We start from the raw sequence: 15,401 nt of genomic DNA on the forward strand, positions 1-15,401 counted from the left end.
TCAAATCCACCCCTGGATGTCCAAAAATCTGTGGGGAAAATCATGGCACAATATGGGGACTTACTGGAAGGGGCACAAAGGTCTGAACTCTAATGTCAACTTTGCTACTACAAGTAGCCGGATTCACTCTTCTGAGAACTAGTATGATCTTCTGTCCCTCAATTTCTACATGTTTCCTCTAATCATTTTAACCAGTCATCCCATCAAGATTCTGAGAATTTAGAGTCATGTCAGTGTTTAAAGATCTAAGTCATCTTTTAGTGACAAGAAAGGCAAGTGTTTTCCAAAGCTGAATGCATTTTTTAACAAGAGAAAGGCTCACTGCAGATCAAAACAGAGGATTCAACATACCCATTTGCTCTTCCAAAGTGGCTGCTTCCAAGGCCTTGCCAATCCCTGCTAATGAGACTGCTTTGTGAGTATTAAGTCCATATAACACATCTCTCTCCTTAAGGGGCATCCATGAAGCAGCGATTTAATGCCAGCTAGAGCATTAAAGGCCTGCCATGATATAAAGTTTGTGTTTTTAGGAGGAAAGCTACTGTCCTTTGGGGCTACAGTGACCCGAGCAGACCTACAATGTTCTTCAACATGTTATGCCACTGTCATGCCATAAATTTCTTTTTCTAGTCTCTCAGTAAGCTACCGTATTCTGTTGTCAACTTGTTACACCCACACCATATATAATCTTGTTATGGAATCACCTGAGGTATCACGTTTCTCAAAAAGTTGATTAATACAGAGAAAAGAGATATAATCTCATAAAAAAGTAAATGATAATCTCTAGAATTTAATGAACCTGAGAAGGAACAAAACGAGTAAATTCCAACTTACAGTGAATGTAATTTGATCTTTCCCACATCTTGACATTAAAAGCACTACTGAATTAGCTTATTACTAATCATTTAACTGCCATCATAATAGATGGGGGTAAGGACAGCTTTTCCAAATATTAAAAATATTTGTCCTCAAAGTAGGAAAACAATTATTGCCAGCTTTAATATTTCATCCCATTTGCTCCAAAAAGTAACCATAGTACTATTGGAACGTGGCCAGTAAAATCTATAGTTGTCAACATTTTTTAAAAGGAAAAACAAAAATTAATCTTCAAAAATGCCACCCAGGGGCTCACAGTTGGGTTCCCCACGTCTTACACGACAAGCTGCTAGAAGAACCCAAAAAAGGTCACAGAACTAGCACTGCATTTTCAGACAACAGTATATTATACTGTTCCTTCCCACAGGTTAATGACTAAGAAACGAAATGCAAGATACGAGCCCCCGCTCTCCGCAACTAGAGAAAGCCCGTGAGCAGCAACGAAGACCCAACGCAGCCAAAAATAAATAAATAAATTTAAAAAAAAAAGGGGGGGGGGGGCTTCCCTGGTGGCGCAGTGGTTAAGAATCCACCTGCCAATGCAGGGGACACAGATTCAAGCCCTGATCCAGGAAGATCCACACGCCGCAGAGCAACTAAGCCCGTGGGCCACAACTACTGAGCCTGCGCTCTAGAGCCCGCGAGCCACAACTAGGGAAAGCCCGTGAGCAGCAACGAAGACCCTACGTAGCCAAAAATAAATAAATTAAATAAATTAATTATTTTAAAAAACGTTTTATTTTCATTTACCTACATACACACATGTGCAGATTCAGCATAGATTGATTGCCCTTATAGAATCAGAGAAACAACTTTTTTCTACACTTTTACTGACTCCACATATACTTGAGTGTATCAGAGGCTCACACAATACGTTGTACAGACCTGTAATAATTAAACTCTGTTCAGGAGAACTGGCTAAATCTTCAATAAGGGAAAGGTGACATACGTTTGTGGGTTTTTCTAAGACATGCACAGGGACAGTTTTCCTCACTACAGAATATAAAAAGCCCAACTGAAGCACTTGCATCTCTATCGCCTCTGACCTTTCAGTAAAGGCAACATCCATTAACCAATTTTCAGGGAGAAGAGAAAAACATCCCTGGCTATGCGGGGAAAGTTACAAGTTTGTAACTGAAACATCACCTTACACTTAAAAGAATTACCCAAAACAAAAAATTATGAAGAAAATAACAAAATGTTTAAAAATTTATTTAAAAAAAATAGGAAAATGATGAAAATAAAGTTGGCCAAGCATCTTTAAATATTTACATAGCTGCAGTTTGGAAAGTAATCTGGTTCCAATTAGCCATCTCTAAACCCACAGGGTTACTTGAATCTAAGGAGATTAATTATAACTGCACACAATCCCTAGTTCCTCTTTCACTCAGCTGTCTGGTGCAAGGAGAGGGGCAGAGGAAAGCATGTGTGCCCCAGCTGACGGCGAGAAGAGAAGGGCACATCTTGGAGGGGCTCCGTCACCTGTTCTTTGCTCAGAAATGTCTGATGCCTCAGAGAGACCATCACCTCCATAGCCAAAGGTGCGAATTTATGCAAACGCTATGGGCGGTCAGCAAGCAGGAGCCTCAAGTGGAGCTGGGGGCTCCAAGCACACACTGGGCGCATACCACCTGAGTACCAGTCTACCAGAGCCTGGGACGCCGGGGATAAGGCACCAAGCGCAGGATTATCTAGCTGTAGCACCACCTAAGTAGGAAGCTGCCTAAGCACCAAGACTATGTGGGCCTGGGAAACCAGGGAGCCGGGTCACCTGGGGACAGGGCTAATTGAGCCCAGATTCCCTGCCCATGAGATCCTGGGCAAGGGTTAGCTAGACCTGGGTCACCCGGGGACAGGGCTACCTGAGCCTCAACTACCTGGTCATAGCTGATGGGTGAACCAGGACTACCTGGCCTGGGCCACCGGGCGGCGGTCTACTGGGCCTGGACTTCCCTGGCTCAGGGCCATCGGGCACAGAGCTCCCTGAGCCTGGACCACCTGAGCGTGAGCTACCTGAGCAAGGGCTTCCTAGACCTCGGCCACCTAGCTATGGGGCGACCCAGACACAGGGCTACCTGTGCCCAAGCCAGCTGGACGTGGGATACCTGGGCAAAGGCGACCCAGGCACAGGGCTACCGGGACCGGACCTCCCGAGCCCACCGTACCCGAGCCTGACCACCCGGCGCACGCGCTCACCTGGTTGCAGGGTGGGCCGCGCCCTCCTCTCGCTCTCGTAGGCGGCCTCGTCGGCCAGCCGGAGGCCGGGAGTCGCGAGCGGCGCAGGCGCAGGAAGGAGCGGGGCATACTGGGCTGACGAGGAAGAGTCGCCTCGCGAGCGAGCCGCAGCGGGCGCGGGGCGCGCGGTCCCCGGGGCCGTCCGCGGTCACGGTAGAGCGGCGCGGGGCGGTGCACCCGCGAGTGCAGCACCATCTGGTGGTACGTGCGAAAGATCTTGCCGCACTCGAAGCACTCGGACGACTTGCCGTGGGGCGGGGGCGGCGGCGCGGCGGCTGGGGCGCGGGGCCGGCCGGGGGTCCGGGGGCCCGGACGCGGGGTCCCCGGGCGCGCCCGCCCTCTTGCGCGGGGGCCCCTGCGCGCCAGGCTCGGGCTCGCGCTTGCGCTTCTCCTGGCTCACCAGGATGAACTCGCGCCGCTCCTTGTCGAAGGCCACGTCCCCAGCCAGCGCCTCGTCCCACGCCGCGTACTTGAGGTGCCGGGGCCCGGCCCCGCGTGGCCAGCTGCCAGGCCTGGTAGCTGTTGACCGGGTCCAGCTCGGCCACGCGCCGCCCGGCCTGCCCGCGGGCGGGCGCGCCGGCCACCGGGCGCAGGTTCAGGCACTGAAGGAAGAGCTGCTGAGAGTCGGCGGGGCCGGGCGCCGGGCCCTCCCCGACGGGGGCCCGCGGCCGGCCGGCCTCCACCCGGCGGTGGATGGCGTTGTGCGCGTTCAAGCTGTCCAGGTTCGTAAACAGGTTCCCGCACTTGGTGCAGACTTCGTAGAGGCTCAGGCCGGCCACGATCACCTCCTCCTGCACCACGTTGTTGATGGTGGCGATGGGGTCCAGCTCGCTCCGGGGCTTGTTCTTGCTCCCCGCCTTCGGGCCGTGCGCCTTCATGTGGTTTTTCAGGAACCACGGCTCCTTGAATCTCCGGCCGCAGATGTGGCAGCCATGGTCGAAGGAGCCCCTGTGCTTCTTCATGTGCGCCTTCAGGAACCAGGTCTGGCTGAAGGCCTGGCCGCACACCTCGCAGGGGAACTCGCCGGGGGGCAGCTCAGGCTTGCCGTTCTCTGCGAAGGTGTCGCCGCCGCGGGGCCCCTGGGCCGTGATGTGGTCCTTCTCGATGTGGCTGAGCAGGGACTCCTCCCGCAGCGTCACGTAGCTGCACAGCCGGCACTTGAAGGGCTTGTGCGCCTGGTGCACGTGCTGCTCCAGGTCCTTCCTGCGCTCGAACTTGCTCTTGCAGAAGGAGCACTGCCCCGCCGCCGCCGCCGCCGCCGCCTTGGCCTCCTCCGCCGCGCACGCCGCCCCCTCCGCCTCCTTCTTGCTGCTCCTCAGCAGGATCTTGCCGCTGTCCACCTGGGTGGCGCCGTTCAGGATCTTGTTGCAGGCCGAGGTGCTCTTCGTGGGGCTGGCGCAGCCGTCCAGGCCCTCGGACACGCGCGTCTCGCCCGCCTCGGGCTCGTGGCCCTGGATCAGAGTCCCCGTGCGGTGGCCGCGGATGTGGATCTTCAAGTTGCCCTTCTGGGAAGCCCGGTGGTCGCAATAGGGACACTTGTAGGGCTTCTCGCCCGTATGCTTGCGCATGTGCTGGGACAAAGAGCTCTGGAAGGGGAAGCTCTTGCCGCAGATGCAGCAGCTGTGGCTCAGCGCCTTATCCCCGTCCGCCTCGGGGCTCCTGCCGGCCCTGGGTGGGCTGGGGCCCCTTCTCAGCTCCATCTCGGCCTCTCGGGGGCGGTCCATCTCGACGACGAGGGCTCGCCCGGCCGGGGCGGGCACGGCGCTCGGTCACGCGGGCCTGCGTCTTATCTCTCCATGTTCAGGCGAGCCTCCCGCTTGCCGGCTGCAGAAGTGCGCCTGCCCCGCGGAGGGGCATGGTCTTACCTGGAGAACATGGCAGAGGGCAGCAAAGACCTGGAACAGAAAAGACACGGAGATCTTAGGAGCCAGGTTTCCCCGCATAAAACAGGGGCCGTACATCCGCGGACAGCGATCTGCACGCTCCTTCAGAAAGCCAATCCCGTCCAAATGAAAGAAAGGAAGCATCCATGAAAGTTTAAACAGACGTACAAACAGCTGCTTCCCTTTAAAAAATCAGTAATTAAACAATTAATGACTGATAATAATTGTGTGCTAAATCGTTAAAATAAATCATTGTAAATGACTGCGCACCAGAATAATTTTTTATCAGATATCCAATCTTTAAGGAAAGACTGTGGTGAGGGAGTCCGTGGGAGTGCGAGGGACAGGAGCGCGTCTGAGAATGAAGGACAAAGACACAGGCCAGGCGGAGGACGGCAAAACGCGGGGGCACGTGCAGGACACGTGAGCCGCGAGAGGGCGTTCACAGCCGGAAAAGGCGCTTTACAAATGTATCTTTGTGTCTCGGTGAAACAGATGATTTAGTGAAAGAAAGGCCGCGAAGGACAGGGGCAGAACCCTGAGGTCCTTCCAGACCTGGGCCTGAATCTGCTGCTCTAGCACCTGGCGGCCCACGCCAGCTGCCCCGACGGACACCACTCCCAGGGGTGTGTGACCACCAGGCCGTTTCCACCGCGACGTTCGGTCTTCGCTGCCTCTTAGATAAAGCCCAGAGTCCTCGGCCAGCCTCACACTGCCCCTCCCGACCTGGTCCTGTCCCTTCTCTCCTGCACTGGCCGCGGGGCGGAGTCCTACCCCAGTGCAGACACCCTCCCGACCCCGGCAGGTCCTCACGTGGGAGGCGGGGTCTGAGCCCAGCAGGAGCAGGGGTCACACTGTGTAGTCACTGTCGCTCTCATGCTCGTCCACCCCCTGGAGAATGAGGGGCCGGGGCAGCTCCGGGCTGCTCCTCCAGACGCCTGGGCGTCTCCCTCACCGGTGCACCGGCGAAAGGCAAGTGGACGGGGATGCCCAGCGCTGTGCCTGGCACGCGTCGGGCAACGATCTGGGCTGCAGGGAAGCCAGCCCAGATGCCTGTAAACTGCCAAACAGGCCCAAGACAGTACACACTGACAAGCGGCTATCTCAGGAATTCCCATCTGACTCATGATAAGGAGAATAAAGAAAACAGTCAGCTGACCAGAAGGGATGTGAGAGCTAAAGTGTCTTTCTGGAGGGTATTTTGATGGGTATATATATATATGTATAACTGAGTCACTTTGCTGTACAGCAGTGATTAACACAACACTGTAATTCAACTACAATGAAAAATTTTTTTTTAAAAAAGCAAGCAGGGGTGGGGCAGTGGGGAGAACGGCCGCACACACAGGCCCCTGCGGCCCAGTCTGTTTATCCTTCTTATCTCTCAACAGAAGTAACTAAGTTAATGATTCTGAGGGTCTCCCTACCGGGGGCTCCAGACTTGCACAGAGAGGCGCCCAGATGGACACATTTTCTTTTTTAAAAAAGCTATAACATGTAGAAAGGAAGCCACATTTTTTACAAAGTTTCAATCTCATGCACACTAAGAACTCATGTTTGAAAAGCAACAAGATGTGAAGAAGCCATGTGTTTCTGGTTGTCAAGCAGACAGTGTACAATGCACATCGTTTGTTCAGAGACGAGGCCAGGCAGCAAAGCCTTGTTTGCTCTGGGTGGTCCGACCTGCCATGTTTTCCTCGGAGCCGACTCAGAGAAGGATGCTGATGGTGGAAGGCAGGGGGCGGGAGGGTGTCACCCAAACATCCCCAGGGGTTCCAATAGATGACACTCTATTCCTCCACTCACCACAAGGGACAGACGCCTTCTGAAAAAACAACACACCTCCTGTTCTCCAAATGCCTCCTCCCAGAGACCCACGCCAGAGGCAGAAATCTCATTTAGATGATGTATTCTCAAACTTCTTTCGAGAAAGCCTCATGCTAGCAAGTTTCCCAGGCACCTAATGAAACCAGCTCAGTCTGAGCAACAACCTCTGGAAAGCAGCAGGAAGCACAGCTGCTCACAGATATTCCTAACTCTTTACGCCAATGGGTACAGAGACACTCCCACACCCCAGGAGAGAGGGAGAGAGAGGTGAGACAGGAAACTCCCAATAAAATAAACAAAATCTCCCCTAAACCTGGATAAACAAATGAGGTGAATAAGAACACTTCTTCATGACAATTTAAGCTAATTTGTTTTTTTGAGCTGTTTTGGTCTTAGACGGCTGCATATTATTCACGATGATTTTATAAGACAAATGATTTGCATGCAACCGCTGCCATCCCAGGGCTTATTTCAGTCCCCCCAAATGTTGAATTTGATATAATATATAAAAATATAAATGAAACATACTATTTACATTTAACTTAGTGACCTAATCTGGGTACAAAAACCTTCCGAGTTTAAAGAACCGTCTAGAATAAATTTACAGAGGAAAAAACAACTAAAACACCAGAAATTGGTGTCTCTGAAGTATTCTGACAGACTTCACTGGACCACTAAGTTGGTTCATAAAGGATGTTAAATGTCAGAACTTCTCCAGTTCACGGGAATTAAACATCCGAAACCCCGCCACGAAGACAAGATTCACGGAGCATGAATGCTCAGCTAGCTAAGGTTCATAAAAGGCAACCTACAAATGCACCTGGAAATAAAATGAAATTGTCAAGTGAGAAGAGCTGTTCAAATCACCAAAAACACGCTGTGTGAGTTTTCCTTCCTTCTCTGCTACTCTCCCTGCCATCTCGGGCACTGCCGGGGGCCGTAGAAAGTTAAAGGCCCTCGAAGCCAAGAAGCTGCGCTGGGGATCCCCACAGAGACCCCACCTCCGTGCCGTCCAGGTGTGGCGCAGAGCCCAGCCCGGGAGTCGCGTCCCCCGTTTGCCAGCGTGTGAATTTCAGGAGGTGTCCTTCACACCCAGGCGTGCCCTCACCTGTCAGGTGCCAGCAGTCAGGAAGGGACATGAGGAAGCCGTGTGACACCGAAGCCCCTTGCAAGGCACCTCCTCCGAGTGCCACTCAGACCCCCCGTCACAGTGCAGAGCGAACAGTCCACAGACAATAGAACACCTGCCCATCGGGGCCTCGCTTCTACTATCAGGTAGCATCCCGGCTGGGCGAGCCCAGAGCACAGTGCAAAGAGGATCAGACGTGAGCACAGCCCCCCCCTTCTTCTCATGGGGGACCTCAGTCTCTTCTGCACATTTAAAAAGGCTTAGCGCTGCCATCTAATCTTTGCTACCAGAGAAACCCACATCCCATTTCCTCATTACGGCCTTGATGTGTAAAATTTCTGATTCCCCAACACCCCCAAACCCCCAGCCAAAGCCTAGACACTTCCCCTCAAGAAACCCAAACACTAGAGAATATACTTTTCATTTCTTATTCGGGCTTCCTGCAAAACTTGCTTAAAAGCTCGCAAAGGAAAAAAAAAAAAAAAAAAAAAAAGCTCACAAAGGCAGCAGAGCCCTGCAATTTACAGGAAAATTCTCAAGCAAGGGCCTTCAGGGTGCCCATGAATCAGCACTACCAGCTCTTCTTTCTCTCGTTTTCCACTTCTCTGCCCACCCCCATCTTTCAACCCTGAGCCCTGCTGTCAATCCCTGTGAGAATGACAGGGGATGTCTTTTTAAGAACTTAAAATATTTGGAGGGGAAAATAGAAAACTGGAAACATACCATAAGGGTAATGACCACTTAAGCTCAAAATACCATTATCTTAAGGAAATCATAACATCAACAAAACTGGCTCCACTTGAAAGAGGCCACTAAGTGGCCCCCTTCCTGAAGCCCACAGTCGACCCACAAGTTTCTTGCAAACCTTTAAAGAAAACAGTCAAAAGGAATTCCCCACAACTGGCTTCCTTAGTCAGTGGCCAAATCAACAGATCTTCGTGATCATTCTTTTCAGCTGCAGGCAAAAATGCTTTTCCCCAAAAGAACAAGAATGGGGTCCTCAGAACTTCCAATGTGAAAATGCAGCGGGGCAGCTGCCCCAGTTAGAAGACGTAGGGGAACCTTATTAGCCCCATAACCCATAGCACTAACTGGATCTGCTATCCTTTAAAAAAAAAAAAAGCCCACCAGCCTCTGTGAGCCAGGAGGGTCTCAGATGGTTTGTCAACATTGATTGGGGTCTCTGGTGGTGAGAGGTTCTCATCCAAACACCGCCCCATGATAAAGTGTCACACTACCTGGTTTCAGCCAAATACATTCCGGTACCGAGCTGCCCCTATTTTATTCTCACAGGCAAACGCACACCGAGTGCGACTTGGTGTTCCAACTTTTCCTGAAACACATTAACCTAAAGATACCTAGCCTTACAAAACGTGTAGGTAAATGCTAGCTTTTTACTCAGACCAGAGCGATTAAAGAAAGTCTTCTGGCAACACAAATATTAGGAGGTAGAGGGGAGAGAAAATCCACACATGTGTGTTTCAGCTGGCGTATGACCCATGTACATACACACATAAAGCACAGCCCCATTTGAATCATATTTTGCCCATAATGAACCGCAGTTTTGTTGTTATTATATTACAAACTTTTTCCAAGGCTGTAATTGGGAACTTACCAGACAAGCCTGTAATTTAATTGTTTAGGCATAAAAATGGCTTGCTGATTAGGGTTTTAAAATAGATTTCCAATGCATCTCTCTGTGTGTGTGTGTGTCTCATAGGGATGTGACAAACAGTCTGAAACTTTTTAAAAGGCCTTCCATAATTTTGGAAATAAGTTTCTTTTTGAAAAATTTAGGTAATTTCATATTACATATTTATATATATATTGCCTATATAATTTTATGATAACAATTATAACAACAGGAAAAAGTAAAATGTTTATTACAGAAAATATAAATCTGCATTCATAAAATGCATTATCATGGAGATGGGGGAGGGGTTTAAGAGAGGGCAAAATATAAACGTTTTGAAAATAAAATATGTAGCTAAACTTTAAGACATCATCATGTGAGGGCATAAATAAATAAAGCACCAGGTCTAAATGCATGTATGTAAGGGCACTGCCATACCTTAGAGAGATTCTTTCTTTTCGATTCTTTCTTTTCATGCCTGCACGGCACAAATGAAATAAGTTGACTTTCTCAAGACTGCTTACACTCACTGGATTTGGGATACATTTAATCTGTGGGTAAAGGTTTTAACGAATAACTCACTTCTGTAAGTGAGGACCCTGGGAACTGAGTCTTGGACCTAACAGAAGGCAGGAAAGTCACTTCCTGCAGCATCCCTGGTGACCTTGTGAAACAGCTCCAAGGACCCGGTTAACTCCACCTGCCGACAGTAACTCCCTTCATCAGAACAAGCCCTGCAGGGCTGGGATCCAGGACACACACCAGAAGGAAAAGCCCTGTGATGAAGCTGTCAGATCTGTAAGAACCCATGTGGGACCACAGTCCGTCATCGTCCCACACGCCCTCCCGTGACAGCTCCCACGGTGGAAGCCCCACGGCACGGTCGTGGGGCGAGTTCATGAGGGTTTCATCACAATCCCTGAGAGCTACTGGGCACCAGGCCACTTATGGGGCCTAAGGGCTCGGATAACTAAGCAACAGGCTTGGCTTCGAGGGACCCAGACGTCAGAAAGAAACACGTAACCACACAGAGAACAGCAGCAGAGCAGGGAGGGAAGTGATGACCTGCCCTGGCCGAGGGTGGCCGGGTCTCCCCAGGGAAACTCAGGTGGCTGTGAGCCCAACTAGCCTTTAGAGCAACCCCCAGCCCTCTCACCCAGACCCAGGAGTAACCCCATCATCCTGTTGGCTGGACCTCCAATTCACACTTGAATCCACACGCTCCCCTTCATCGCAAACCAAGATCATCTTCCCAAATGCAGAGCTGGGCGACCTCTTCAACCCTTCACAGGCTTTTCACACCCTGAAGATGAGGCCCGAACTCCCCCAAGGGGGCTTCTAAGGCCCTGAACCCCCATACTGCTGGGGTCCCTGGGCCCCCAGCCAATGGCTGTGCACCTGCCCCACACCCCAGCTGGATGTCCGTTCACTCCCACCTCGGAACCCTCAGGTGTGCGGGTCCCACCCGCCGTCCACCTTCTCAGGTGTGGTCTTTCTAAGAGACCCTTCCTGACCCCTTCGCCCTGTGATCGGGTCAGGCACACAGTCCCCACTCCCCAGCCTTGGCCCTATCCCAGCTCATGCCTGGACGTGCTTCTATTACCGCTTCTTTAACTGGTCACTCGGGTGTGAGGCAACCTACTCTGTGAAGGCAGACCCACCAAGTACCACTGAGTCCTGACACCAGCGCAGGGCCAAGCAGGGAGCGGGCCTCACGGCACCATGAGAGGTGGTCCGGACCGTGAGCTCCGAGGTCAGGCTACCCGAGATCCAAACTCAGTTCTGCCACTCCCTGGGATCAGCTGTGTGACCGGGAGCAAGTGTCTCAACCTCTCAGTTCCCCAGTCCATTTCTGCATTTCTAAAATGTAAACGATGGCAATGGGAACTATTATTACAGTATTTTTGTGAGATTTAAAGTAATGCATGCAAGGTGCAATGTTGAGCACACAGCAAATGGCCAATATATGGTAGGTATTATTATAAATTAATAATTGCTAAATAAATGAATGAGATGTCAGTGCCGTACCCAAAGATACCTAGTCACTGGCAGTGACACTGTTTGGTTTAATAAATTCAAAAGGAGGAAATAATAGTTTAGGAAACTATGTTAGAAATGGCTAAATAGTAACCTGTATGTATTCACTGGGCCCTGGCAGGTTCACCACAGAGGTTATTTAATACAATTACAAAGTATTCCACGAACAGCTATCACCATCCACAGCACACAAGTTCAAACCTGTCCCAGCTCCAGACTCCATACAAAGTCAACTTTAATATAGACTGGATATTAGACCATATTTGAGAATTACTATTACTTTCGTTAGGTCTGTAACACAGGAGAACTTTCTTAGTTTTTGGAGATATGTAATGAAGTATTTTAGAGATGGTTTACAAAAGAGAGGAGAAGGCAGATATATCATAATGTTAACAACTGCTAGGGCTAGATGGTGGGTGTATAGATGTTCATTAGTTACTCTTTCCATTTTTATGGGTTTTGGATGTTTTTCACAAAAGAAGTTAAAAAACAACTCCCACTTGCAACTCCAGTAAGTAGTAGCACAAAGGAAGCAGAGCTGCCTGGGGCAGCCGATGGGCCCTCCCCCAGCCCTCCCTCCCCTCCCCTCTCCAGGCCCCCAGGAAGCTCAAAAGTCTCTAAGGAATGCACTTTGGGAAAATTACCTTTTGTTAAATTCTAGTATTTGAAAGTCAAAGAAAGAAAAATCATCTGAATAATATGAAACTGTCCACAGGAAAGCAGTATTTTGAGAGGTTGCTTGCTGGTGTTTCAGAGGCTTGCCCCCGGAGACATTCAAGGGATCTCCCCAAAGCTCCACGGGGCCCAGCCTTGGTGCAGACGGTGCAAAGTCAGCCATCGCAGCCAAAATGAAGCAGCCATGAAGACATGGGCGCTCGGGAAGATCCTCCCATCGCGTCCCAGGGCAAAAATCCAGTAAGGCTGCCGGGGTTTATCTTCCCCAGTTTAAACAATCATTTTCTGACCAACTAAATGTGGCGTTGTCAGGGGGAAAAGGTAGAACATCCTGTATTTTTACACAGTAAGCATGGCTCTGACTCTACAGGAAATCTTGCCATTTTCTGCTCTGTGAAGTAAACCAACACAAAGCAAAAGCCAAACGGTTTTGTACTGATTTCCTCAAAACCATCGAAGTCAGTTCTGTCGAAGTCATATCCTGGAAAAGGAATCAGAAGGCTGATTTTTTTTTTTTTAATAACCTCTAATATTTAGAGTAATCTGCATAACAAAACAACTGTGCAAGTTTCTTTAAAGGGACCCAAACCAGACTGCAGACCTCAGGGGGGCACGAGGGGCTGCAGGAAAGCTGGAAGGGGCGTTTCCCACACTGGGTCTGCTGCCCTTCTGTCGACAGAAGCAAAGCCTGATGCGCGTGCTGTTTGTCAAATATGTCTCTTCAATTCTAGTTCATTAATTAACCACATCATGATACTAAGAGATAGTCTGGCTTCCCTGACGCGCTGTGGTCTCTCTCCTTCTCTCTCCCTTGGTCACCGGGGCAGAGGGGGGCTTCCGGGAGTCAGAGGGATGGGGGCTGAGCCCACAGCGGGGCCACTGTCCCGGGGGCGGGGGAGACAGGAGAATTCAGGAAATGTGGGGAATCGGTGCTGTGGGGAAGATGCCCTTACAAAGAAAACAGTTCAGGGCAGATAGAAGGCTCAAGATATTTACAGGATATTCTGGCCCCAGAAGGCAGGTCATAAAATTTAAAAAGTGGCCTCCTGAGGGCGGCCGTGAGGCAGTGAGGCTGCAGGGCCCGTGGGTGCTGCCGTCAGTTTCACATACTGCCCGTTTGTCCTCCAGCAGACAATGCAATGGGCCTTCCCAGTGACACTGTGGTCTTATGAGCCACGAATTAAAATACACCATTAACATCCTGCACAAGCTTATCTACTGCGGAGACAAAAAGCCCATTCTGTGAACAAATGGGGAGAAATTCCATAACAACAATGAGGAGTTCCTCTCCCCACTCACCAATCTGCCCCAGATTAACAATCCCAGGCTTATAGTCCCCAGACGGGGTCCGAGCCGCCCCATGAAGTGGTGCATTCACTGCCTGGAGAGCCAGGGCGCTGATGGCAGAGCCAATCAATAATCCATTATAGAGCAGACCCCGTTTCATCTCACAAGGAGAAAGGAAAGCGAGCGACCAGAACGCCAACATTCACGGGCGAGTCCACCCCACCTCCCTCACTTGGGCAGAAGGACACAAACCCGCTGTCCCAGAGTACGGGGGACGCTCAAGTGGACCCAGCAGACCTGTTTCCAAGCAGCCAGAGGACACCGTGCTCGGACTTTTCTGCCAGAAGCACTCGTTTTAAAGGTAAACCTCAAAAACGCTTTGTTCAGGACACAGGTGATGTGAACAAAGCATGGACACAGTGGTGACAAAAGTCCGTCTTCCAAAACAAAGGTTTCCTTTAAATTATTTAACACCCCCAAATAAATCAACGCGAGTGCCAACACGAGTCCCCAAATGTAACTAATTGTCCATAATAAGGGTTTATTGCGCAAACTCCGCGATCATTTAAAAGCAAGACTCTCTTCCATTCTGTACCTCAGACCACAGCTTTGGAATCATTGCTCCATTTACAGCAGAAATGCAGAGAGGACCTAACCATTATTCCACAAGTAGGTTATCTTTGATGAAGTTGTTTACCACGATTTGTCAAAAGCCCAGTAAATTCCTGGTTGTGCAGAGAGAGAGGCCATCTTTAGCTCCAGAGAGAAGAACATTTCCTCACAGTAAAGACAGTATACAGAGATACTTGCTAAAGAAAATATAAATTAACATTAATATATAAGCTACCCACACGTCCTTACTAAAATACAAAAATTCGTAGTAAAATCCTACCTTACAGGGGAACAACAAAAGCAGATGAATACACAAATACAATTCTTGATCACATTCAGAAAAGGCCAAGAATAAACAGGGGAGCGTGCGTTTCCATATCCTGGAAAATCCAAAATGGTTATGGAGACTTAATAAAGAGGCATCCACGTGGAAATAAAGGCAATGGATTTTGTTAATCTCAAAAGAAAAGAAGCATCCTTTACTTGCGTTTTCTCCTGCTCTCCAAAATGAATACATTACTGATACTTGTTATTTACTAGTTCCTAAGTCTCATATTAAGTAGTGGCCTTATCAATCTATTTGTCCTTACAAAAGGAAACTTCACAAAGCCGGAAAAAAAGAAAAGTCACAGGAGCAGGGGCTTGCTCTGTCATTTTCTGCAGATAGGTGTCCTGCTGGAGGCCCCGGGTCCACCACAAAGAGCTGAGATCTGGCAGTAAATCCAGCTTCCTGGAGGGGCCAGCACTGCCCGCGTAGTTAATGATCTTGTCAACATTTCCATTAAGAGCCGCATTTCCAGAAGCTCAGAACTGCATCTCCCCCAAACTGGGCGGCTCCATGAAATCTGTCGTCACCGAGGGGCTTTACAAAAATAGAAGAAAATCACTTGCTATTCAGTACGGGAACCACAAAAAGCACAAGTTTTTTTTACTTTCACTCTTTTTCCATCCTGCACCAAGATGATGAAACCCAACGTTTCCACTAATTCAGAAACACTGAAAACTCGGGGAACACCAGAGAAAATGAAGACTCATCAATTTCTTTTTTTAAAACAAACACAGAACACCAGAAGGCCTTAGATAAACAGCAGGGAAAAATCCCATTTAAAAGTGGCTTATAGGTTTTTACTCAGCCTAACCTCAAACGTGTAGAAACTGCCACCAATTCGGTGTCCAATTTTAATTGTTTTTAATTTTTTTTGTTGTT

The 15,401-nt window shown here is 49.7% G+C and overlaps 1 protein-coding gene across 4 annotated transcripts in view; it reads right to left on the reverse strand.

Moving 5' to 3' along the window:
* Positions 1-15,401, reverse strand: part of ZNF516 (zinc finger protein 516) — a 113,661-nt gene that overhangs the window by 62,041 nt on the left and 36,219 nt on the right. For all 4 annotated transcript variants that reach the window (XM_036875066.1, XM_036875065.1, XM_036875063.1 and 1 more), the window contains exon 2: positions 3,078-5,006. In XM_036875066.1, the coding sequence (XP_036730961.1) occupies positions 3,078-4,835 (1,758 nt within the window). In that variant the 5' untranslated portion in view covers positions 4,836-5,006. The remainder of the gene's footprint in view (positions 1-3,077; positions 5,007-15,401) is intronic.

The sequence above is a fragment of the Balaenoptera musculus genome, chromosome 14, assembly GCF_009873245.2.
Source record: "Balaenoptera musculus isolate JJ_BM4_2016_0621 chromosome 14, mBalMus1.pri.v3, whole genome shotgun sequence".
NCBI classification, from domain to species: domain Eukaryota; kingdom Metazoa; phylum Chordata; class Mammalia; order Artiodactyla; family Balaenopteridae; genus Balaenoptera; species Balaenoptera musculus.